The sequence below is a fragment of the Aotus nancymaae genome, unplaced genomic scaffold (assembly GCF_030222135.1).
Source record: "Aotus nancymaae isolate 86718 unplaced genomic scaffold, 86718_ANA_hifiasm-v0.15.2.pri h1tg000012l, whole genome shotgun sequence".
NCBI classification, from domain to species: Eukaryota; Metazoa; Chordata; class Mammalia; order Primates; family Aotidae; genus Aotus; species Aotus nancymaae.
The window spans coordinates 39,878,283-39,905,836 of NW_026988423.1; the positions used below are offsets into that span (position 1 = coordinate 39,878,283).

General features: G+C 38.5%; 1 protein-coding gene across 3 annotated transcripts; it reads right to left on the reverse strand.

The window, feature by feature from the left end:
- LOC105714958 (zinc finger protein 92) lies at nucleotides 1–27,522 on the reverse strand. 3 transcript variants are annotated; one of them, XM_064375593.1, is made up of 5 exons: nucleotides 27,354–27,522; nucleotides 23,481–23,539; nucleotides 10,380–10,506; nucleotides 9,812–9,907; nucleotides 1–3,230 (listed from the first exon to the last, which is right to left on the reverse strand). In XM_064375593.1, exons 3-5 carry the CDS (start codon nucleotides 10,411–10,413, stop codon nucleotides 1,702–1,704), a joined length of 1,659 nt encoding a protein of 552 aa, XP_064231663.1. In that variant the 5' UTR covers nucleotides 10,414–10,506; nucleotides 23,481–23,539; nucleotides 27,354–27,522; the 3' UTR covers nucleotides 1–1,701. The 3 variants fall into 3 exon arrangements, with proteins under 3 accessions (XP_064231663.1, XP_012304553.2, XP_064231664.1); XM_012449130.2 differs by lacking the exon at nucleotides 23,481–23,539; XM_064375594.1 differs by lacking the exons at nucleotides 23,481–23,539; nucleotides 27,354–27,522 and adding an exon at nucleotides 10,938–10,955.
- Between the last annotated feature and the right edge of the window lie 32 nt (nucleotides 27,523–27,554).

The following is a 27,554-nucleotide window of genomic DNA, read 5'->3' on the forward strand; positions in this document are numbered from 1 at the left end:
TGGATTTTATTCGTACTTCTACACAATTTTATTATGATCATAAAAATGACCCTGTAGTAACAATTGTACATTTCAAAACAACTAAAAGTGTACATAGAACAGGATTGTCTGTAATATCAAGAATAAATGCTAGAGGTGATGAATACCTCATTTACCCTGATATGATTATTACACATTGTATGCCTGCATCAAATTATGGCATAAATATATACACAATGTACCCACAAACATTTAAAAAATAAATTTAAATTTTAAAAAGATAATTTAACCTATGGGAACAATATTCTTTAATGTATTTGCAGTTTAAACCGCTGGAAAAGATTACTAGAGATGTAAGTCCATTATGTTACCATGTAATATATTGTTACCATTTTTCACCCCACACCCTTGAGTAAAGTGGAATAGGTTCAAGTTAGTGGCATAACAACATTTAATTGAATTAAGACACAAGTCTTAACATGTTAAAAATAATGTTTAATTAAAAAATTAAGTTCACACATAATCTAAATTTTTTAAAGTACTGCATTTTATTACATAAAAGCACAATCAACCAAATGATACACTACTAATTTTAATTTAAAATTTAAAATTTTTCTCACTATAATGCAAAAGAATATTAGGCTGAACATCTACCTCAAGCAGCACTTAAGATTCTAAGTTAACCACAAAGAGCAGCTCTACTTAGATTTTCCTCAGTCATCTTGTAATTTTCTCACTCTTCCATACAAAGTGTCATAAATAATGCCCACTTATAAAAAAGAATCTCTTATCTCTGATGCAGCAACAACTCATCACTTGCTTTCACATGAGAATACAATAGGAATGAAGAAAAACATAAATTTGAGAGTTAAATTAAATAATTGCATTTCAAAAAATCTGTAATTTTCTTCAAGAAAAAAGATACTTTGAAAGTAATTATAAATCTCCAAACAATCTTTGTCTTTTAAAGTTATATATAAATAACTTATCTAACAATTTTAATTGTGGATTATTTCCTACTCAACACTCTAATGTCTGAAGTGTCAATGCCTTATGCCTTATGATTTCTATTATGAATTCTCTGCTATTTACATAGACTTAATTTTAGATTAAACATTTATCATATTTACTGCATCTGCAAAAATATGTTTTAGTATGAACTCTGTTTTCCAAGCTGTAGTTTTTGGGGGAAAAAAAAAGTTTTTTCATATTTATTACCTTTGCAGGGTTTTTCTCCAATATAAATTCCCTGATGCTGAAAAAAGTTTGAGCAACTGCTTTAGGGTTTTCTTCTAGTACAAAATGTGTACAATAAGATCATAAAAGTGAAGCTACTACAACCCTCTACAGTTGTAATGTTTGTCTTAAGAATACTCTTCTTCATGTTGAAGGCCTATATTTTCTGAATCTTTTGAAAGTAATTACATTTTATTGAGTATAAACTCTCTGGTGTTGAATAAGATGTGAGCAGATATAAATGGCTTTTCCACATTATTTATACAGTTTTTCTCAAGTATAAGTGCTTTCCTGTGCAATAAGGTGTGAGCATTGGTTAAGTTTGCCACATTCTTCACACTTGTAGGATTTTTCTCCAATGTAAATTACCTTACCTACAATCAAGTGTAACAATCGTTTAAAGGTTTTGTCACATTCCTCACATTTCTAGGGTTTCTCATCAGTATGGTTTACATTTAGAAAAGTTTGAGATCACTGTCACATCTTTCAGGTTTGTAGTTTCTCTTGAGTATAATTTGAGGACTTGTTAAAGGCTCCACCACATTCTTCATGTTTGTAGGGTTTCTCTCCAGTATAAATTATCTGATGTGTAATAAGAGTTGAGAAGTTGTTAAAGGCTTTGTCACATTGTTCATATTTGTAGGGTTTCTCTCCAGTATAAATTATCTTATGTGTATTAAGGTTTGAGGACTGGTTAAAAGAATTACAACATCTTTCACATTTGTAGGATTTCCCTTCAGTATGAATTATTTTATGTTTAGTAAAAACTGAGGACTGGTTAAAGGCTTTGCCACATACTTTACATTTGTGGGGTTTATCTCTAGTATGAATTATTTTATGTTTAGTAAGGGTTGAGAATACACTAAAGGCTTTGCCACATTCTTCACATTTGTATGGTTTATCTTCCATATGATTTCTCTTATGTTTAGTAAAAGCTGAGGACCAGCTAAAGGCCCTGCCACATTCTTCACATTTGTAGGGTTTCTTTCCAGTATGAATTATCTTATGTTCAGTAAGTGTTGAGGATTGTTTAAAAGCTTTGCCACATTCTTCGCATTTATAGGGTTTTTCTCCAGTATGAATTCTTTTATGTTTAGTAAGGGTTGAGGACTGGTTAAAGGCTTTGCCACATTCATCACATTTGTAGGGTTTCTCTCCAGTATGAATTATCTTATGTTTAGTAAGGTTTGAGAACTGGTTAAAGGCTTTGCCACATTCTTCACATTTGTAGGGTTTTTCTCCAGTATGAATTATCTTATGTTTTTTAAGAATTGAGAATACTCTAAAGGCTTTGCCACATTCTTCACATTTGTAGGGTTTATCTTCCATATGAATTCTCTTATGTTTAGTAAGAATCGAGAACTGGTTAAAGGCCTTGCCACATTCTTCACATTTGTAGGGTTTTTCTTCTGTATGAATTCTCTTATGTTTAGTAAGGGTTGAGGACCGGTTAAAAGCTTTGCCACATTCTTCACATTTGTAGGGTTTCTCTCCAGTATGAATTATTTTATGTTTAGTAAGATTTGAGGACCGGTTAAAAGCTTTGCCACATTCTTCACATTTGTAGGGTTTTTCTCCAGTATGAATTATCTTATGTTTAGTAAGTGTTGAGGACCAGTTAAAGGCCTTACCACATTCTTCACATTTGTAAGAATACTCTCTAGTATGAATTTTCTTATGTTGAGTTCGTTGGGAAAGCATGCAAAATGATTTCCCATGGTTTTTACATTTGAAAGCTTTCTTTCTAGTATGTCTTATCTTACTTCTATTTAAATTGGAAAATTTATGAAAGACTTTCACGAATTTATCACACTGAAATATTTTGCTCTCAGTAGTCATCATACATTGGTTATAACCTCCTTTGTACACCTTACATGCATCCACACTTTTACAGTCTTTTCTTAGCTGTAAACTCTCATGTCCATATTTTCCATATGTTCTCAGTATCCCTTTTTGGAAGGAATCTTTTATGCTCTCCTCTGGCCAAAGGTCTTGGGCAAAATGAGAACATATAACTGGAAAAAGTAAAAATAAGTTACTTCACTTACTTACCAGACTCAGATGAATATACTTGACAAATTTAACCCATAAAATTATACAAACTACATAAGCAAGATGGCATAGCAATACATCACAGGCCCTAATTCCTTCACAGACATATAAATGTAACAAAATCATACTGACCAAAATACATTTATGGAAAATTTATAAGTGAGTTCAGTGTGTTCAGTTCCCCAGGTGAGAGCAATGCAGAGCCACATAGAAGGAAAAGAAAACTGTGTTATGTTTACTCAAAACAGCTCTTTCTGCTCTCCAATAAAACCTAGTGCCTTTAGAAGTAAATTGCCAACTCCTGCTTTCTATTTTAAAAGGCAAGAAAAATACTGGCACATGCATCTTTATTTCTAGTCTCTAGGGGCCTTTCCAGTGTGACACTGGTTTCTGTTTACCATGTCATAAAGTGCTGAAGGAAATGGTGGTATACTTTGGAATGACATTTTGAGTCTGCTGAGACCAAAGGTAAATATTACAGTAGCAGAGAGAATGCAGTATCACAGACAGGGAACATGTGTAGCAAGTGATTACTGATTTAAGAAAAAACACAAACTCCTTTAACTAAAGAGTAAACACAAAATTTCAGACAGATGCAGCCTAAGAAAATGTCTGAGAGATTCCCAGAGTCCCTAGCCAAGACAATTGGTTTAAGATTATGCAGGACAAAGCTACATAACAAAGATTGTTAACAGGCAGCTTTTTTTTTAAAGTCAAAATCTCAAAGATTACAATGTATACAAAATATTAGGGCAACATGGCCCCATCAAAAGAATTGTAAAATTTTTAGAAAGCAACCACAAAAAAAAATTTATAAAGAAATTTGAAATAAATTGAATACTCAATGAGTGAAATAGAAACAGAGACAATTTTTGAAAATCAGATAAATGAGGATAACAAAAATATTCAAAATATCAACCCTCCCTCAGAAACTGTGGAAGCAAAAAATACAAAATCAATAACTGAAAAATCATAAAAATGAAGAAGCCAAACTAGGATACACACAAAGATACTTATGACAAACACATATTTAAGCACAAACTTCAGCAGTTACAGACAAGAAGAGAACCTTGAGAACTGCAAGATATAAAACAAACAAAATTTTGCCAACAAAAATTTTGCAGACCAGAAAGGAACTGTGTGATACAGTTAAAGTCCAAAACAAAATTAAAACATGGAATGTAAAACTTATTGGGGGTCAGGTGCAATGGCTCATACCCAATGGCTCAATCCCAGCACTTTGGGAGGCTGAGGTGGGAGGATCACTTGAGGCCAGTTTGAGACCAGCCTGGGCCAAATAGCAAGACCCCATCTCTATAAAAAATAAGTAAGTAAATCATCAACAAATAATAAATATTTAAAAACTTACTGGACACCATCAAGTAGATCAATATATTCATGGAAGAAATCTTAGAACACAGAAAAATAGTAGTACAGAGGATACTTGAAGATAAAAAAGGCTGAGAACTTTCCAAATTTTGATGTAATATGAGAAAAAATATTCCCTCTCAGTAACACTTGGTTAGAAATTATTTTACTTTAAAAACAAAACACTTTCCAAAATAAAAGGTAAGGGTGTTCATTATCCCTTGCACAGTTCTAAAAGAAATGTTGCATGATGGCCAAGCACCATGGCTCATGCCTGTAGTTCTACAGCTTTAGGAGACCAAGGCAGTCAGATCACTTGAAACCAGGAGTTCAAGATCAGCCTGAGCAACATAGTGAGATGCTGCATATAAAAAAAAGAAATGCTAAAATGAGTCCATTATGTTGAAAAATAAAATAATGCTAGACAGTACCATAAAACCATATATAAATATAAAACTCACTATTAAATGTAAATAGAGACACATATAATTCTTTACTATCATAATGATGGGGCATCAAGCCTTAAAGTTCTTCTATAGAAAATGAAAAACAAAATATAAATCTGCATGAATCTGTTAATAGAAACACAATATAAAATAATTTGTAATATTAGTAACAAACTGCAAAATGTTTTAAGATGTTATATATAATCTTCATTTTCAAGATGATTACAAAGATATTTATAGAGACTATGCAAAACAAAAAATAAAGCATGACACTATGAGATTGGAACAAAACTTTAAGCAGTGAAACAGGAAATGAGAAAAAACATATCTAAAAAACACAAGAAACAGTAACAATGGAACAGTAATAGTAATATCATTTCTTTAAAAAATATTTTAAATATAAATTAATTAAACTAAATAAAAAGAAATGTAATCTAAGGACTTTGGGAGGTCAAGGTGAGCTGATGATTTGATTCTAGGAGTTTGAGACCAGCCTCAGCAACATGGCAAAACCCTGTCTCTATAGAATATACAGGTAGCAAGACTTCATCTCTATAGAAGAGCTGGGTGTGATGGTGCATGCCTGTAACCAGCTACTCGACAGGCTGAAACATCTGGCTACTTTTAAAAAATTTCTGGCTGGGCATGGTGGCTCACAACTGTAATCCCAGCACTCTAGGAGGCCGAGGTGGGCAGATCATGAGGTCAAGAGATAAAGACCATCTGGTCAACATGCTGAAACCCCGTCTCTACTAAAAATACAAAAATAAGCTGGGTGTGGTGGCATGCACCTGTAGTCCCAGCTACTTAGGAGGCTGAGGCAGGGGAATCACTTGAACCTGGGAGGCAGACACTGCAGTAAGCTGAGATCACGTCACTGCACTCCAGCCTGGAGATAGAGCGAGACTTTGTCTCAAAAAAAAAAAAAAAAAAGTCTGTAGATATGGGTCTCCATATGTTGCCCAAGATGGCCTCAAACATTTGGGCTCAAGCGATCCTCCTGTCTTGGCCTGCCAAATTCTGAGGATTACACATGTGAGCCACCACCATGCCTAACCTAAAATGTAAACTTAAATAGATTTAACATGGTAAATTTTAGGTTACATGTTTTTACAACAATTATTTTTTAAATAGAAAAACTAAAAAAAAACAGAATTATGAATCGCTCCAAAAATTGCCTTCAAATTACAAAAGTGTTTCACACAAGGGAAATATATAATATTTATCATTAAATGCATGATGGAAAGAAGACTATTTCCATCATGCATTACTTATCTCACTTAGACAAGATAAAACAATCATTGAAAATCAGCTAAGAAAGAATATACACAAGATAAGCCATAACCAAAATTAAGGTCATACTTATAGATAAAAACACACATATATAATCAGACTGTGATGGACATACAGCTGACTTATTTCTTAATTAAACCCCACATTCACTTAAAGTGTACAAACAGAAGTACAAATTGCTAAAATTGTAAAAACAAGAAACAAACTGATAAAAAAACCTACACTAAAAACAACAACAAAAACAAAATACTAACATAGAACTGTAAAATAATAAGAGAAATGTTTACTCATAAAATCTGGTTTGCAATATTGATGTACCATTAAAAAGAATCTGTCACCAGGCACGGCAGCTCATACCTGTAACGCACTTTGGAAGGCCGAGTTGGGTGGATCACAAGGTCAAGAGATTGAGATCATCCTGGCCAACATGGTGAAACCCCTTCTCTACTAAAAATACAAAGATTAGCTGGGCTGGTGGTGCACGCCTGTAGTCCCAGCTACTCAGGAGGCTGAGGCAGGAGAATTGCTTGAACCCAGGAGGCCAAGCTTGCAGTGAGCCGAGACCACGCCACTGCACTCCAGCCTGGTGACAGAGTAAGACTCTGTCTCAATCAAAACAATAAAATAAAAAGAATTCATCTAGATAACTGCAATATTTGACTGTAACTGTGTACTCATGGAAGACAAGTATTTGAATCATTGGCATGCACTGTATGGCAGTAAAATTTCACAGAAAATGCAGTATAATCATAAGTAGAAGATTCTAATGAAAATCTCTTAATAAGTAAGCATTTTCAAAAAGAGATAATTTTTATATTTTAAATATATGCTATTCTTACACAAGATGAAACTGCTGCAATCCAACTTTAGAATAAAAGAATAGTCTTATATTGCCAAATAGAGAAAAAAATTGTATTTTGCAGAATATGGTTAGTGTCTCTGATATATAAAACAAGTATTTTGGGGATACATTATGTTATAATTTAGATATATGCTAAAGAAAGTGGGTGAAAATCCTATTTCTTTTTCCCTGCAGCAAATTTAAATTTATAAGTAACTATTTTAGTAATTATGGAGTGTCTACTAATTATCTAACTTACTTCAGACATAACATGTAAATTCTAGCATATTGTCCTAAAGGTCTGAATCTAAAATTACAGACAAATTTGAAACAGAAAATAGAAAGTAAAAATGTACAGAGAGAGTGACATCAGGGAGATAGGAAAATAAAAGGTGCATTTCAAGACCAGAATGGTTTGTGAAGCAAGACCCCCATCTCAAAAATAAGTGCATTTTAATAGAGTTTTGAGATCCAGGGAGAAATTGTGAAACTGCTAAACCCAAGACTGAGGAGTGTTTTTTTTCAGAAGGCAGGCCCTCATTTAGGTGGCAACTACAGAACTCCTGTTCTTGGCTACAGACCAGAAAATGGCCCACTACCCTTTAATATCCAGTAAAGAGAAAGTTGCTGTTTATAGATCACATAATCTTATACAGAGAAAATCATAAACATTTAAACCTGTCTAAATTAATACACAGTAAATTAGCACAATATTTAAGTTGTAGCTCTATACACTTAAACTATCTGATATAATAGATTTTTTAAAAATCTAGGGACTCCATGTTTGGGTCCCCTTCCATGAACACTCCCTTAGTGGAAGCTGTTTTTCTCTCTCCTGGATTTCCCCTTTGGAGTCCCCTTCCACACTCTCTCATGGAAGCCTGCCTTCCCCTCCTAGACTCCATCTCTCTCTGTTCCCTTCCACTCAGTGTGGAAGCTGCTTTCCTCTCCTGGATTCCATCTTTCTGAATTCTTTCACTCAGTGTGAGAGTTAGCTGTTTCTTTCTCTCTCCTTCTCCTGTTTCTTTCTCTCTCTCTAAATAAATCACTTTCTACAGACAAACAAACAAATCTATTTGGTCCCACTGAGAATTCTGAACTTACTCTGTAACAATCCCAAACTTCTCCCAGCCACCATCTGGAAGAGGTCCTGCCCTTCCAGAGGCCTGGAGGAAGACACACATTTGTAGCCATGCAGGCAGGCCTGAAGACCTTAGCCTTTACTGTGGTCCCTGAAGCAGTTTAATGACTCAGTTCCAACTCCCTAAGCCAGTTTATGGCCAGTTCTATCTACAGAGAAACCTACAGAGGGGCCCACAGAAATTCTCTCTGGTACTTAGTGAAAGCCATACTTATCCACATCCTGATATAAGGTCCAGCATATGCAGATTCGACTACAGAAACCTGCCCTAGTGTCTGCCCTACAGAGCAAAGTCCTGGAGGATATTCATCTGTCAAAAAATGGAAATTACAAATACCCAAGCCCCTTGTTACAACCCAACTAAAAGTGGACTCTAGTGCAGACCTAGCAGCCTTGTGAGCAAGCTACACCCATCTCTCCTACAAACTCAGAGGGCTTCCCATCACCCTGGGAACCCAACAAAAGAAGATATTTTACCTTCTGAAACCAGTTTATAAAAACTTGAAGAGATGTTTGCTCCTTCAAATTTACAGACACCAATGCTAAACTATATTGTGTCAATGCTTTTAACATAGCACTGGAAGTATGTGACAAAAGAATCAGTTAAAAAAAATGTAAAAGCCATTGAAATTGAAGACAGGTAAGTAGAAAGTTGCTGTTTATAGATCACATAACCTTATACAGAGAAAATCATAAACATTTAAACCTGTCTAAATTAATACTCAGTAAATTAGCACAATATATAAGTTGTGGCTCCATATTCAAACTACCTGATATAATAGATTTTTTTAAAATTTTATTTATGATAGCATTAAAATATAAGTTTCTGGGCTGGGGGTGGTAGCTCATGCCTATAATCTCAGCACTTTGGGAGGCTGAGGTGGGAGGATCACAAGGTCAAGAGATCAAGACCATCCTGGCCAACATAGTAAAACCCCGTCTCTACTGAAAATACAAAAATCATCTGGGCATGGTGGTGCATACCTATAGTCCCAGCTACTTGGGAGGCTGAGGCAGGAGAATTGCTTGAACCCAGGAGGCAGAAGTTGCAGTGAGCCGAGATCGTGCCACTGAACTCCAGCCTCAGCCTGGGCGACAGAGCAAGACTCCATCACCAAAAAAAAACAAAAAACAAAAAAAAAAAAGTTTAACATAGAGTTTCTGAAAATTATGCAGGTATTTGTGTGTCCCCAAAAGTAACAGAAAAGCAGTCAAATTACAGTCTCTTATTGCCATGAAAAGGACTTTGGTTCTCACTGTAAACTTGAAGGAAGATCACCTTAGAAAATATAAAAGCATTAGACAGAAGATGCCCTATGTCAGAGCAAACTAAAAAATTCTCAGGCTTCCCAGAAAGTATTTCCTTTGGAAACAGCTTCCCAAATCACATTTTAAAGACTGGCCTTCTCCTTAACTTTTGGACCTGTCATCTGTTGCATTCACTGTCTCACCTACCTGGGGGTTTGGCTACCATCGCATGTCTCTTCATATTCCAGGGCTCTTTTCCTTGCTCCAGCCAGGTGATCAGGTCTGGCTTACAGACAGCAATACCTGTTTTATTAAAAATAAATAACATAAATCTTGCTTATATTCTCCAATTACCAACATAGTAATGTGCTCAGTGAAGAGGATGTAATAGATTAGTAAATTAATCCCCAAATACTAATTTATGACAGAAATATCTAAACATTTTTAAAATATTTTAAATTTGTAGATCTTTAATTTAATACTGCCCAGTACTACTGAATCAAAAAATTGGTGGTGACAACAGTATTTTATGCCAATAAATTTCTGGAATTACCACTAATCTACAGTGAAGGATATACATCAGCCTAGGAATGTGGAAAGTTCAGGTCAAAATGAAACATCTTGAAGTTCTTTTCTACACTGACAAATCTTTGTTTTCTTGAAAACTGGTATCTGAAACTCATTTATGCAAAGCATAAATTACCAAAAAACATTCTGCAAAAAGAAATGAAATCTTTAGGGCATGCTAGGAATTGTGTATTGAAGTTATCCTCACCCAAGAAGACCAGGTTTCTGTAGTTCTCTAACATCACATCTCTATATAAATTCCGCTGTGCAGTGTCCAGGCATTGCCACTCCTCCAGAGAGAATTCTATTTTCACATCCCTAAATGTCAGTGGTCCCTGAAAAACACACATACACAGACACACATATATTTACTAAGTGGCCATGGGCAGAATTTTTTATTTGACTTAAGGTGAACTGAGAGAGTAATGAGAACAAGTTCTGACTCACAGGAATGACTGAAATTATCCAATAAAATAATTTCCACAAAGAAATATTTTCTAATGTACTCTCTAACTCTGAGAAAAGAGAATGAAGATCCACAACACCAGTATATATATGATACTTTTCTGGATGATAAAGTATAAAATTAAGGGCATGAACACAAACATACATTTTTGGGTGTATATATTTCAGATGGAAAAGACATAAGGTTCGAAGGTATCTCTCCAACTTTGATGTGTACAATAAACTGGAGATCTTGTTATGCATTTATCTTTTCAGAAGATCTAGAATAAAGTCTGAGTTTCTGGATTTCTAAGAAGCTCACCAGTAATGCCAATGTTTTTTTCCCAAGAAGAATATTTTGTCAAGCATTCAGTAAGTGGAAGGAGTGTGAGTTTTCCCAGTTTTTCTGGCCTGTAAACAAATACGAGAGCCCTCATTTTCCAAAGACCGTTATATGCAAAGAAAACCTAATAAAGAAGGGCAGCTACCAGATTAACTGTAATGGTTTATGCACATCAGCTGCATAAAGATACTTAATCATTGGCCATGTGCAGTGGCTCATGCCTGTAATCAAAGGACTTTCGGAGACCTAGCCGGGTGGATCACCTGAGGTCAGGAGTTCGAGACCAGCCTGGCTAACATGGTGAAACCCCGTTTCTACAAAAAATACAAAAAATCAGCCGGTCATGGTAGTGCATGCCTGTCATCCCAGCTACTTGGGAGGCTAAGGCTAAGAATCGCTTGAAACCAGGAGGTGAATGTTGCAATGAGCCGACATCCCACCATTGCACTCCAGTTTGGGCAACAAGAGTAAAACTCCAACTCAAAAAAAGAAAAAAAGAAACTTAAAAATCAAAAGAAAAATTACTAACTCTATAGTGAAAAAATCTGTCAGAGAGCTCTTTAGCCAAGTGAATCATTAACATCAACTGAACTAGGATAAATTTTTAAAACGTGCTGATGCACAGAGGACACAGTATCACTGCTGGGCTAGTGCTTCCCCGAAAAGTAAATTATAGCCTGAATTTAACCATAAAGAAACATCTGTTTTATGCAAAGTTCAAGATATCACCCATGTTCTGCAATTTTTCATAGTAATTTAAAATAGTTTTTCTTTAGCATCCCAGAGAGCACCTATCTCCTAATAATTTTCTTCACAGCTTTCTTGGTAATTAATGCCATCCTGTTTCAAAAAGCATTTTCTTAATCCTGTTCTGCATAGAACTAATGGAGAACACAGATGAAACCTCAATATTACATGTTCTCCTTCTTTACTAAGGACCTCAGCTTTTCCCCAATAGGAATCTTGAGTATATTCATCTTCCCATGTTCAACGGCCACAAAGGGAACATTTTTAACACTGCAGATCATAAATTCATGGTGAGAATTCTACATGGCGTGTAAGAAGACATGATGTAGAGAAGGCTCTGGCATATAGGAAAGAAGTATTTTTCAGAGACTTGACTATAATAAAAAAATTTTTTAAGTAGTTAGAACAAACTCATTAGGGAGGAAAAACACAAGTAAAGAAGTAAAGGTTTGTAAGTACTAAACACATGGCATTCCATGAGAGACGGAACACAGCTTTCAATCTGAGATATGTTTAGCTGAAAAATAGTCATTTTTTCCTCTTTCTCCTCCTTCTCTGGGATTCCTTCTCAGATGAGATTCTCTGGACATATTACACCTGCAACCTGAGAATGTGCCTTTAAAGGTGTCAGTACCATCTGTCTACCTGCTAACACCACACCCACAGGCAGAAGGACCAAGACCTGTAGAAAAAGTCCACCCATTTCTGTCCTTTATAACAGAAGAGATTCAGGAAAAATAAGCCACTCTATGGAGATAAAGATGTAAGTTTCTCCTATCCTGTCCTCAGGTGCCCTCCCCTGACACAGACACTACCAATTTTTGCTAAAGTAATGGAAACATGGGCCACTCTGCCCTGTCCCTACCAAACCCAAACAGAATAGGCCCTGTGACCACCCTTTAGTACAAAGGTAAAACATTCATGAATGTATCTTGAACCCCTCATACTTGATTCTGGTCTCACCTTAGAGTCACATGAGGCCCTTAAAGCAATATGGATCCTTCCAGAACAATAAATAAAACCTGTGGGGAGGGCACAAGTAGCGATTCTACAAATTGGCCATGTAATCTTAATTAGAAGCCTGAGCTGATAAACACTTAGCTAAGTATTATCTCTCAAGCACTGATGAGCTTATAAATCACTTGGTGATTTTAGCCCCACTCTACGTAATGTGATTCTGCAGGTTTGAAAACGGTCCGTGAATGGGTATTTTAAACAAGTCCTCTATAAACACTGATGTCGTTCCCCCAAGCTCATTATTAGCACTAGTAGAGAAAGCAGGTGCATCACAGAGTCCCCTTATATTCAGCTCTCTTGTAACAACACAAATACTTCTGGTACAAATAAAGAATCTCCATCCTAAAGTATCACATTCTTTGCTGGCTCTTTAAAGTTTATAGAGAAAACATAGGGCAGCAATGTCCAATTAAGTCTGCATTTGGAAAACAACATTTACACATGCACTAATGCAATGTTTATTAAGCAGGTACTATGTCCTCAAGAGTATGTTACAGAGCACTGTGCTGGGAATAACACATGATGTGATTTAATCCTCGTAACACGCTGGAGTTGGTATTAAGTGTTTACTAATTCTCAGAATGCAGATAAAGGGCCCAGTGTTTTTATTTCTTCTTCTGTTTATCACTTTTTTGTTTGAAAAATGTACACAATAAAAGCTAGATGAGAGGAATAAAGAAAGGAAGAGTTTAATGCAGTTTGGAAAAACTTTCATTGTGTTTATATTTACCTGTTTGTGGCTTGTGGAGCAACTACTGGGTCTACAGGAATAGAATACAGAGTAAGTTGCTAAATGGCAAATCTCTGCAGGCACTGATTTTAATAAAAAATTAAGAAATTAAGGCCCTAAAATATTACTTTATTTTTCCCATTTATCTGCTTTTAGATTTCAGGAAATTCTGAGCAACAGCTCTAGAAAGGCAGCAGAATTAATCACCCAAAATTCTGATCTCTTTTAATCAGTTCTGTGAGGCAAAACTCCAGGGTAAAGCCAGACCTAAATAAGGCCTCCACAAAGGGTGAATCCAAACAGATTTGGGGCAGGGAGAGAACACATGTAGAATTCTGCTCTCTATGCCACTGGGGTATTTCTGGTTCTGTTTTACCTAAGCTTACCTAAGAGAAACTTAAACCCCACAGTTCATGTAATTTTAATCTTTTTTAGCCACTGCCCTGTCAATTTTATAACATATACTAATAAGCAATTTCTCTTAGGGCTTTCTAGGGTAGTTTTATTAGAGGATAAACACGTATTCTTAACAAGGTAAAAGAAATAGATATAGTAACAACTCTTCTGTCCATAAACATCCACTCAAATGATGATTTCATAAGTCACAACAATACAAAGTGCCCCAAATAAAGCCCACGTTTTTTGGGATGACTCATTTCTCTTACATTGAGACAGAAGCAGAATTAACCACTCTTGTCAGTCTAACACAGTTTTACTCTGGACATCCTCAAATGTCTCAAAGATGCCTAGGTGATTGCGAGAGGGTTCTCAGTAATCCTGGGCTGATAGGCCAATACTAAGCCAAGCAGTAGAGACTCAGTCTGATTCTAAATAGAAAACAGAACTGCCCGGGTGGAGCTCCAGAACCTGGATCACCTGTCCTGATCAGGTAGCCTTTGGGGAAGAGGAAGGACAAGAATACTTCAGTATCACATTTTTTACAGGGAGGTATAGTCGTGGTCGTGGCTCTGGACACTTTGTGGTCTTGAATACATGGATACATGGCCTTGATCTCTCACTCCTAAGATGCTTGTTGACATTTACAGATTCTGCCATCAGATTCTATTTACACCTGGCACCTCTCACGTAAACAGTAACAGGTCACTGAACAAGATGTGAAAAGCTCACATAGCCACACTCGCAAAGAAGAGGGCTTTAAGATGTCTATGTTGACATCTCACAATGCAGAGAATACCTCCTGTTGGTTTTCCATACATTCTCAATCCAATGTCTGGTCCCGTCTTGTAAATCCCAGGCAGAGGCCAGACCTTATGTGCAGATTCTAGGTTGAATGAACCTGGCTCTGCATTCTTGAGTGTTACAGCAAGTGGGGTACAACAGAAGGAGACATCCCCTCATAGAGGCTGTTCTGGCACATTCTAAATAATACATCCTTAATTTCCTCCTTAACAGCAAAAGTTAAGGAAACATGATCAAGTAGTTCATTTGGGCTGAGCTTGAGAACTGTAACCTGAGAGCAAAGATTCAAGTTGCCTGAAATATAGCAGCAGTTACAAGTGGATTTCTAAAGGTAAAAATAGAGAGAATGGGCTGATACAAAATTGTTTGTCAGGAGTTACTATTAACTAAAAATAACCTTGATTACTGATTGATATACATTGTTAAGCTATATAGGTTGTGGGTCATAGTGTTCAGTGAATAACTTTGATTACTGATTGATATACATTGTTAAGCTGTATAGCATGTGTGGGTTATAGTGTTCAGTTTGGCATTAATTTATAGCTACTTGTACCAATAGCAAGCAGTTTCAAGAGATAAATGCATAGCTTAAAGAAGGGAGAAAGACTTAATTATGGTCTCATTTTAATGTTTCTTTGAGCCTTATAACTGAAAGGATTTGCATTTCTCACTTAAAAGGTTTACTGCAAGATCCAGATTCAGAATATGGAGCTGCCGGTTTAGGTCCTGGATGGGTTTAGGAGGAGCAGGTGTTACCTGCACATCTGTGGACATCTTAACAAAAAGGAGGAAGAATAAAGTGGAGAGGCTACATATCAACTCAACTTACAGATGCTACTCTGATTGGGTTTCTGTGCCCCATGGTCTCTGAATCAGTTTCAGGTCTAAGATACAAGAGTCATTCAAAGAGGTAAAATGATTGACTGCTGCCCTGGGAAGTTTGGAGAAATCTGGTCTAACCTCTCTAAAAGTGACTGTAGAGGACTATAGATACCAAATAAGCAGAGACACAATTCTGCCTTCATATTTAGGGGACAGAACGTACTGTGCAGAACAATCGTGAGTTGACTGGCAGCCTAAGAGGGAAAGTAAAGCTTGGTTGACACCTTGTATGTTTATATGATGTCTGGTAATTCTAGACAATGTTTGGGAAACAAAATTAAAATAAAAATTTTCTGCAGCCACAGAGAAACTCCACAACGATAGAACAGAAAGAAAACTGTTTTATTAACAATTAAATTAGAATGTGACATGCATCATAGTCAATCTGCTTAAGAGATTGCAAAGACAGAAAGTCACAATTAGACCACAAACAGAATAATTTACAGCCCCATGTTATACATAGTTCATCCTAAATTCATCTGGCAATTGAGGAGGCCATCCATGTAAGCTAATTGGTTATATTGAATGAAAAAATAAACTTTTCACATCTTCATGACAGAAGGCAGTTTTGCAACTTTGAAGCCAGGTGCCTGCTGAAGGTAGGTTCTCCCTCTCCTACAGAAATGGTTGAATATGGTGCTATCTTTTTGGCTATTTATATTTTAAAACAATAGCTCTCTACTCTGAACATTCGGCTGCAGCATTTCAGCTTGCTGTCTCCTGGTGGCTGGTGTCTTCTCTTGACTCCTACCATCTGCCACTGATATGCCCACAGCACACAGCTCACAGCTGGCTGATTACATCTTAGGTAAACTCCTTTTGCCACAGCAGCACTCCAGTGCCACATCAGAGAGTGAGGCCTGAGCTGCAGGAGGAGAGCCTGCAGGCCTCTTAGGTAGGATAGTATCTTCACAATAATGGGAACAGGAGCACTGTTTCAGTCTCAGTTTCTATTTATAATGGTGACATGGAAAATATAATGCTAGATTTCCAGCCTGATAGCTCCAAGAGTTCTCACTGTGACAGGCCACCTCATTCACAGACACCATGGGATAGTAATATGGCTTCTCACACAGACATACAAAGCATTCAAGAGAAAAGCAGCTCTCAGACTGAGAAAGAGTATATTGAAAGAAAAAAAGAAGTTAAAATCATCTTTAAAAATTCAGATAAAAGATTGATCAGGATACCCTGTTTAATAAGTGGTGTTGGGAAAACTGGCTAGCCATATGCAGAAAGCAGAAACTGGACCCCTTCCTGACACCTTACACTAAAATTAACTCCAGATGGATTAAAGACTTAAACATAAGACCTAATACCATAAAAAACCTAGAAGAAAACTTAGGCAAAACCATTCAGGACATAGGCGTAGGCAAGGACTTCATGACCAAAACACCAAAAGCATTGGCAACAAAAGCCAAAATAGACAAATGGGACCTAATCAAACTTCACAGCTTCTGCACGGCGAAAGAAACAGTCAATAGAGTGAATCAGCAACCAACAGAATGGGAAAAAAATTTTGCAGCCTACCCATCTGACAAAGGGTTGATATCCAGAATTTACAACGAACTAAAACAGATTTACAAGAAATAAACAAGCCCATTCAAAAATGGGCGAAGGATATGAACAGATACTTTACAAAAGAAGACATACATGAGGCCAACAAGCATATGAAAAAATGCTCATCATCACTGGTCATTAGAGAAATGCAAATCGAAACTACATTGAGATACCATCTCACGCCAGTTAGAACGGAGATCATTAAAAAATCTGGAGACAACAGATGCTGGAGAGGATGTGGAGAAACAGGAACACTTTTACACTGTTGGTGGGAGTGTAAATTGTTCAACCATTGTGGAAGACAGTGTGGTGATTCCTCAAGGACCTAGAAACAGAAATTCCATTTGACCCAGCAATCTCATTACTGGGTATACATCCAAAGGATTATAAATCGTTCTACTATAAGGACACATGCACACGAATGTTCACTGCAGCACAGTTTACAAGAGCAAAGACCTGGAACCAACCCAAATGCCCATCAATGATAGACTGGACAGGAAAAATGTGGCACATATACACCATGGAATATCATGCAGCCATCAAAAACGATGAGTTCACGTCCTTTGTAGGGACATAGATAAACCTGGAAACCATCATTCTCAGCAAACTGACACAAGAACACAAAATCAAACATCGCATGTTCTCACTCATAGATGGCTGTTGAACAATGGGAACACATGGACACAGGGAGGGGAGCACTATACACTGGGGTCTGTTGTGGGGGGATTGAGGGGGACAGTGGGGGTGGGGAGTTGGGGAGAGATAGCATGGGGAGAAATGCCACATATAGGTGAAGGGGAGGAAGGCAGCAAATCACACTGCCATGTGTGTACCTATGCAACAATCCTGCATGTTTTTCACATGTACCCCAAAACCTAAAATGCAATTAAAAAAAAAAAAAGATTGATCAAGTCAGCCAGAAAATATTCCCCTAAAACACGTATCTCTGTAAACAGCCAAAGTGCACAGCTATCCTCAGCATGTGAAACGTGCGCATTATGAAGAAAAGGGACATATTCTCAGCAGAATTTTATAAGGTTTCTCTTCGATCTCTGCTGCTCTCTCATCTCCTAGCCACTGAATGGGGGTTCTACACTGAAATACATCTGACAGTTTCCACTGAACTTTTTGATAAAGAATTGGAATCTGACTTTGTTCATACAGTAAAACATATTTGAGCTTGCAACATGGCTAACTAAAGAGCTATTATGGTTTTCAGATGGCCACAACACCTTTATTTGTCCTGAAATAGCAGCACTCCAATTTAATTAAATGGAAAACACTAAAATCATGCTCATGGTTATTATCCCTATTTGATAAATTAATATGCCTGTCATACTAATATCTACTGTAACAATTTGGTAGTGTATTTTATTTGGATATTAGATATAAATAAGTATAAATAATTTTAATGTACTAGTCATTAAGTATGTAGAATTTCAAAAACTTGTCTGTAAACGTAATTCAATTAAAACACTTTATATTTTAAAAGCATAAATAACAGTCTGGGTATGGTGGCTCGCACCTGTAATCCCAGAACTTTGGGAGGCCGAGGCAGGTGGGTCACCTAAGGTCAGGAGTTCGAGACCAGCCTGGCCAACATGGCAAAATCCCATCCCCAGTAAAACTACAAGTATTAGCCTGGCATGGTGGTGGGCACCTATAATCCCCACTACAATTGAGGCTGAGGCAGGAGAATCACTTGAACCCAGGAGGCAGAGGTTGCAATGAGTTGAGATCGAACCATTGCACTCCAGCCTGCATGACAGAGCAAGAATCCATCTCAAAAGAAAAAATAAAGTACAAATAACAATATTAAAATGAAATTTAAAGGTGGCCTTAAATTCTTAATATAGTAGAAAATACTGTTTAATTTACATAAATGCGGTTTGTCTACAAACACTACGCATAACTACACTAACTTTTCTGAAGACTCCACTGTTCAGTGTAGTCTTGCTTTTGCTTTTGCTTTTGCTTTTGCAGTGTACATACTTTAGCCTGAAAATACTAAGATAATTACCTAGGATAATCAGTTTTCTATCAAAGGAAATGACTCACTATCTTTTACTCTTTATCATTTTTTATTGCTGAATTTAATCCTATCTTTGTGCTCAACTTTCATGTGCTCTTAAAATGAACTTAAACCTAAACAAGTCTGTGTCTACTTTATTTATTTTTGAGATGGAGCCTCACTCTGTTGCTCAGGCTAGAATGCAGTGGCACAATCTTGGCTCACTGCAACCTCTACCTCTTGGGTTCAAGTGATTCTCCTGCCTCAGCCTCCTGAGGCTGGATTACAGGCGTGCATCATCGTGCCCAACTAATTTTTGTATTTTTAGTAGAGACAGGGTTTCACCATGTTGGTCAAACTCCTAACCTCATGGTTCCCCCACCTAAGCCTCCCAAAGTGCTGGGATTACAGGTATAAACCACTGTGCCCAGCCCCGTGTCTGCTTTAAACCACTAAAAGTAAAAAAAAAAAAAAAAAAAACTTTTGCCAAGCAAAAACCAAAGCAATGAATCCAAGATCCTAGATAAAGAAAATTTTGAGTCAAATAGAGTAACAAAAGGCTTATTTAGCTGTTAATATACATACATTTCAAAAAAATGTACATTTAATTTAAATACTTTTAAGAAAAAAGATAAGCAAAATATTATTTTCAGATATATAAGAAATAAGAATAAAAGATGCCTTTAAAGCTTTCCTCTTAGTTCATTACGAATAATAGTTTCTTCAAAGGTTAATTTAATTTAAAGCTTTTGCCAATAATCTTAAAGTAGCTGTTAGCCATAATAAAGAAATAAGTGCCTGGACAAGCCCAGGCAAGTCTTAGGTCATAGCTTACTCCCCTTCCTTATTTGAAAATGTTATCGCTTCTCTAAGCATTACTCAAGTTACCTCCTCTTTTCCTTTGTTCTCCTCCGCCTTCACTTCTTTAGAAAATTTCCAAGTTTTTAGCCAATCAGGTCAAGTATAGAATGTGAGGTCAGTGCTGGCCAATGGAAACTGGACACAGCAGTAGGGCAATTGCGTCACATTATTAAAGTTATAAATGTCCCTGTCTCCTTTGTTCAGGTGTGCACACATAGCAAGACTGCCAGCAAGTTACATCCTTCCTGCAGGAAGTAAAAGTAGCTTTGCTGAGTAATCCATTGCCTCGGTGTGTATTTTTTCCAATGTCACAAACCCGTTTCCAACAGGTAGAAGAATTAAGGCTCTTATTTCTAATTTATATTTTCTCCTACAACAGCCAGGTCCCTGGATATGTTCTTAAACTCCTGAACATCTGATTTTCAGTAGACACTGGCTTTAGCAATCTAAGGAGTAGTAGTCTTGGGCATACTGTATGCATATGAAATAATGTTCACAGGGGAAAAAAGCAGAAAAGAGAAAGGTGTTATAAAAATTCACGAGTGCTAATTATTTTTTAAAAATTCATGAGTGTACACAAATAAAACAAGTTCTTAGAGACCTAAAAAGAGACTTAGACTCTGACACAGTAATAGTGGGAGACAATACCCCACAGACACCTGGTGAAACCCTGTGTCTACTAATAACACAAACAATTAGCCAGGCATTGTTGCAGGCACCTGTAATCCCAGCTACTTGGAAGCCTGAGGCAGGAGAATCACTTGAACCTGGGAGGCAGAGGTTGCAGTGAGCCGAGGTCACGCCACTGCACTCCAGCCTGGGCAACAAGAGTGAAACTCCTTCTCAAAAAAAAAAAAAAAAAAAAATTAAGAAAGAAAAAATCAGTATCATTAAAATTGCCAAACTGCCCAAAGAAATTTACAAATCTAAAGCTATTTCCAACAAGTTACCAACAACATTATTAAGTCTTTGCAGCAAACTGACAACTTCAGCAAAGTTTCAGGATATGAAATAAATGCACAGAAATCAGCAGCATCCCTGTACATCAACAATATCCAAGCCAAAAGCCAAATTAAAAACACAACCCTATTCACAAATGCCATGAAAAGAATAAAATATCTGCGAATATAGTTAACCAGAGAGGTGAAAGATTTCTATGATAAGAATTACAAAACACTGCTTCAGTAAGTCAGACATTACACAAACAAAACACTGCTTCAATAAGTCAGACATTACACAAACAAATGGAAAATCATTTAATGCTCACAGATAGAAAAGATCAGTATCAGTCAGGCACAGTGGCTCAGACCTGTAATCCCAGCACTTTGAGAGGCCAAGATGGGCAGATCACCTGAGCTCAGGAGTTCAAGACCAGCCTGACCAACATGGTGAAACCCCATCTCTACTAAAAACACAAAATTAGCAAGGCATGGTGGCACATGCCTGTAATCCTAGCTACTTGGGAGGCTGAGGCATAAGAATTACTTGAACCCGAGAGGCAGAAGTTGCAGTGAGCCAAGATCATACCAATGCAACCTGGGCTACAACAGTGAAACTCTGTCTAAAAAAAAAAAAAAAAAAAAAAATGGAAAAATTGCCAAACTGCCCAAAGAAATTTACAAATCTAATGCTATTTCTATCAAACTACCAACAACATTCTTTAGAGAACAGGAAAATTTTTTTTAATTTATATGGAACCAAAAAAGTACCCAAATAGCAAAGGCAATCCTAAGCAGAAAGAACAAAGCTGGAGAAATCACATTACTCAACTTCAAACTATACTATAGGACTGAAGGAACCACAGCAACATGATAAACCACCCGTACAAAAGCAGACTCAGAGAGCAAAGTAACAGAATAGATAACCCAGAAATAAATGTGGCACACCTATAGTCATCTTATTTTTAACAAAGCTGACAAGAGAAATGTGGGAAGAATTCCCTATTTAATAAATGGTTTTGTAATAACTAGCTAGCACTATGTAAAAGATTAAAACCGACTCCTTGCTTACACTGTATCCAAAAATAAACACAAGATGAATTAAGGACTTAAATGTAAAAATTAAAATTATAAAATACCCTGGAAGATAAGCTAGGAAATATCATTCTAGACATAGAAACTGGCAACATCAAGCCTGTAATCCCAGCACTTTGGGAGGCCGAGGTAGGTGGATCACAAGGTCAGGAGTTCAAGACCAGCCTGGCCAACCCCACTCTACTAATAATACATAAATTAGCCAGGCATGGTGGTGCACGCCTGTAGTCCCAGCTACTCAGGAGACTGAGACGGGAAAATCACTTGAACTCGGGAGGCAGAGGTTGCAGTGAGCAGAGATTGTGTCACTGCACTCCAGCTCGGGTAACAGAGTGAGACTCTGTCTCAAAAAAAAAAACAAAAACAAAAACAAAAACAAAAAAAACAAAATATATATATACACACATATGGTACATGAAAATAATGGAATACTCTGTGGCTATAAAACAAGAACAAGATCATTTTCTTTGCAGCAACATGAATGGGAGCTGGAGACCACTTTCCTTAGAAACTAATGCAGAAACAGAAAACCAAATGCATGCTGTCATTTATAAGTAAGAACTAAATAATAACAACACATGGAGACAAAGAGGAACAACAGACACTGAGGCCTAGTTGAGGGTAGAGTGTGGGAGGACAAAGATGATCAGGGAAAAAAATACCCATTAGGTTCTATGCTTAGTACCTCAGAGACAAAATAATCTACACCAAACCCCCATGACACTATTTTACCTATATAACAACCCTGCGTGTATACCCCTGAACCAAAAATAAAAGTTAAAAAAGATCCATGGGCCGGGCGCGATGGCTCAAGCCTATAATCCCAGCACTTTGGGAGGCCGAGGCGGGTGGATCACGAGGTCAAGAGATCGAGACCATCCTGGTCAACATGGTGAAACCCCGTCTCTACTAAAAATACAAAAAATTAGCTGGGCATAGTGGCGCGTGCCTGTAATCCCAGCTACTGAGGAGGTTGAGGCAGGAGAATTGCCTGAACCCAGGAGGCGGAGGTTGTGGTGAGCCGAGATCGCGCCATTGCACTCCAGCCTGGGTAACAAGAGCGAAACTCCGTCTCAAAAAAAAAAAAAAAAAAAAAAAAAAAAAAAAGATTCATGGGTAGGGGAGAGTGCAATGTAGGTAGGACTGCTTTGTGCTACAGATAGCAGCCCAGGTGGGGGCTGTCCTTTGATTTATTCATGTCCATGCAGGCAGATGATATTATGAACAGGCGGTGCAGAACCCGAGGTTGGTGAAGAAAGCAGGTTGCTGCTGCAGATTCAGTGTCTGAGAGTGGGGATATGTGAAGAGACGTGTAGAAACTTTTGTGGACAAGAAACAACAGGTTCAAAAATGCTGTGGTGAAATTCCTGAGGGTGGTGCCTAGTCCCGGGAGGGGTGTGGATACATCAGTGTCTAGTGGATATGTTTGTGAGTGGGTGGGAATCACGTGGTGGCAGCTATGGGAAAAGGGTGTCTGTTACCAGAGCTTCTTTCCTCTATGTTTTCAGTCCTCTCTCACCATAGCAGGAGACCTGGAATCCTAGGACAATGGGCAGTGTTACAGCCTGTGTACAGGAGAGCAGAGCCTCCCACTCCCAGATACCCAGAGTTCCATTCCAGGCCAGGCCTCTGTGGTATCTTTCTTCTGGCCCCAAATCTGTAGCTTAGTGAACACCAAGCAATTCTCCAACACCAACTCAGTTTCTAGCATTTGTATTCTGACACCATCCAGAGTCAGCACGCATCCTGATTCAGGGCGCAGTCCCACAACACTGTCCTCACTGCAGATCTCAGCCACAAACCTAATGGGTCCACCTATTCTTCTAAGCTACTGCTTAAAAACTGGGGACTCCCATAATCTCCCTCCAGTTCAGTAATTTGATAGAGCTGCTCACAGACCTCAGCAAAACACGGTACTTAACGTTGACCAGTTTATTATAAATGATACAACCCAGGAAATGTCAAGTAGAAAAAATGTATAGGACAGAAAAAATATGTGGGGAAAAATTAATTACATAGATAATCCTGGTAAAAAGCTGTGATTAATAAAACTCTCTATCCTTTGTGTTCTCCAGGAACGGTTTATGTAAAGAAACACCCTTCCCATTATGACTTAGATGGTGCTCTCTTTTCTTACCTATCACATAGCCAGATACAGACTGAACATTTTCTTTTTCTCATTAAAAAGTCAGCTGAATTTGGCTTCAGTGGTCAAAAACAAAATACTTCTTAATCAAACTTAAGTTTATCTCCTTCCCACAGACTCCTGCACTTTGAGCTTCCTTCAGTCTGAGCCAACATACAACCCCATTTTATGTCCCTCCTAAGAACATACTGACTTCAGGGAAAAACATTCTCTCATCTAAAATCTGAATTTTTTTTTTTTTGGAGACAGAGTCTCACTTTGTCACCCACGCTGGAGAGCAGTGACACTCAATTCACTGCAACCTCCATCTCTCAGGTTCAAGCGAGTCTCCTGCCTCAGTTTCCTGAGTAGCTAGGATTACAGTCACCTGCCACCACATCCAGCTAATTTTTGTACTTTTAGTAGAGATGGGGTTTCACTATGTTGGCCAGGCTGGTCTTGAATTCCTGACCTCAGGTGATCCGTCTGCCTGTCTCCCAAAGTGCTGGGATTACAGGTGTGAGCCACTGTGGCCCCCTAAAGTCTGATTCCCTCCATTTGCTGTTCCCCTCCCACATTCTTTCTACTCTTGTTTGTCCTCCCTATGAAAGAAAGCCCAAGGCCGGCCTCGGTGGCTCACCCCTGTAATCCCAGCACTTTGGGAGGCCTAGGCAGGCAGATCACAAGGTCAGGAGTTACCAACCTGACTAACTTGGTGAAACCCCACCTCTACTAAAAATACAAAAATTAGCCAGGTGTGGTGGCACACGCCAGTAATCCCAGCTACTCAAGAGGCTGAGGCAGGAGAACCGCTTGAACCCAGGAGGCAGAGTTAGCAACGAGCCGAGATTGGGCCGCTGTACTCCAGCCTGGGCGACAGAGCATGACACCATCTCAAAAAAAAAAAAAAAACCAGAAGTGACAAAATTCCTGAACTCACTCTGGGGGGAAAAAAGGTAAAAGAATTTTTAACAAATGGAGTATGTGATTAGGTATTAATTTTTTCCTGAAACTCTCCTCTTTTATGCCCTTTGTAAGTATTTCTTACCTTTCAAGCCCTAATAAAATGCAAGTCAAAATAAGTAAACAAATCTTTTCAAAGTGACAAACCCAGGAAGTGGCAGTGCTGATCATAAAACAGATTTGTCAGTAGGTGCAGTGTCTCACACGCCTGGCACTTTGGGAGGTTGAGGCAGGTAGATTGCCTGAGCTCAGGAGTTCAAGACCAGCCTGGACAACATAGTGAAACCCAGTCTCTACTAAAACACACACACAAAAAAACTGGCCAGGTGTGGTGTTGTGTGCCTGTAATTCCAGTTACAAGGGAGGCTGAGGCAGGAGAATTGCTCAAACCCAGGAGGCAGAGGTTGCAGTGAGCTGAGATCATGCCACTTCACTCCAGCCTGGGCAATAGAGCGTGACTCAAAAAAAACAAAACAGATGTCTGACTCATGTGTCTAGACAGGTCACCCAATCACTTGAGATTCTCCCACCCCATCCTGCTTATTTAAGCACTCAATAACCACCGTCTCAGAAGACACTGCACTATATCCCAGGTGCATCTTATTTTGCAAGTTCTTGTACCATCTCAGTAGGGTCAGGTTTTTTGTGTCTTTTGGGATACTATTTTTTTCCCCCACAAATCTTAGAGAATCCTGGGGACAGAAATAATTTTGGTGTTTTCCTCCCAATACCAGCATGTGATTGGCTGACCAGCAATGTATCTTCAAGAAATGAAAGCTGAGTTGAGTGAAGACAACCTTAATATCTCAAGGGGTAAGTTTTCAAAGGAAGAGTAGCCCAGGAGATGCCTCTCAGCCCCAGGGCATCCACCTGCTCCCCTGAGAGGACACATTCCATAACTCAGTTTGTCCTGTGAGATAAAATGACCCAGGAGATGGTCTTCACTAGACACTCTAGCAGACATTGCCATGGTAGGTATCTTTCCCCAGACAGTACTTGAAACCCAGGACAAGAAAAACAACTGAAGGGTGGCTGAGAACACATCACCCTAGAAAGTTTCCAAAGGGAAACCAACCGTGACCCAAAAACTTTCTGATAAGATCTCTGTGCCTAGGGAAGATAAAAAGAAAAGAGGCACAGAGATTTACAATACCATGTCAGGGGATTATTCTTTGCTTTCTACTCATGGAAAATATTTACAAACAGAAAACAAGTCTTTTAAAATGTGCCACACAGTGCTTTAACAAAAATAAAATATGGGATCGAAAATGTACACTAAAGGACACACAATTGATTATGTGAATTAGGGAGGGGAAGCTGGCATTTGCGAATGTCAGAAGGAACTGGAAATTTAGTATTTTGCTGCAAGTCAGAGTTTGGCTGGAGGAATGGCGGATGGGGGGTAGACTTGTGACCCTGCTTAGCACACATGTGAAAACTGCAGGGGAAAATCGCTCCCCTGTGGATGTGAAAATAATTAAGTGGCAGGCAATTAGACTGAGATGGCTCTAGTCCCTGGGTTCCTACTTTAAAATAAACTAACTCAAATGCATTTTGCCGGGCGGGATGAGGGGAGGGGTTCGGTGTAAATTACACTGAGAGAAACAAAATCCAGGCTTAACCAAATGTAAACTGCCAATTAACCTCTGATTATATGACCAGGAAATTTCCACCTTAATTACACAAATTAAAAAACGACGTAACGGTACCTAACCAATATTCAACTTGTTTTTTTCATTATGCACCTTATAAAAGTGTTTCCTTCAAGCTCCTCCCATGGACCACAAACTACAAACCATGGCTAGATGCTGTAAAATTGCTGAATTGCTCTTCGATTAAATTCTTTAATATTTTTACCTTGACTCCCATAAATTTTTAATAGGAAAAAAGAGGGCCTGGGACCCTCAGAGACCAAAGCACTTCCCATTGATGAACCCCGCACCCCGCGTCAGGATTCTCCCGACGACCCTCCCGTGGTCCCCGCACACTCGGGGAGAGATGCGGCGTTGCGGGTGCAGAGCTGCCGGGAGAGGGCTCCAGGCCGGGGCGCAGTCGCTGCGCAGGGAGGAGACGGGACGCCCGGGGTCCGGCTGTCAGCCGCCATCTTAGGCTGAAGGGGACTGAGGGCCGGGCTGCGCCAAGCAGAACTCAGGGCCGCGGATTTTGGAGCCCACTCCGGGGAGGCCCGAATCCCGCCACAGCCACTTCCAACCGGTTCCAACCAGACCCTCCCCGTCTCTCAGGATGTCGGACCCGGCAGGCTCACCATTTCTAGGTTTCCAGGGGTCCTGGCGTCTTAGCTGTGAACCTTCAACTTTTTGCAGATAACAGGGTCACAGAGGCTGGGCCTTTTAGAGCAGAGGACGCACAGTAGTAAAGACAAGACGCCAAGCTCCGGCGACAGCGAGACACAAAGGCCCCGCCAAATCCCGGAAGCCGTGCTGTCCGCTCCACCTGCGTGCCTGAT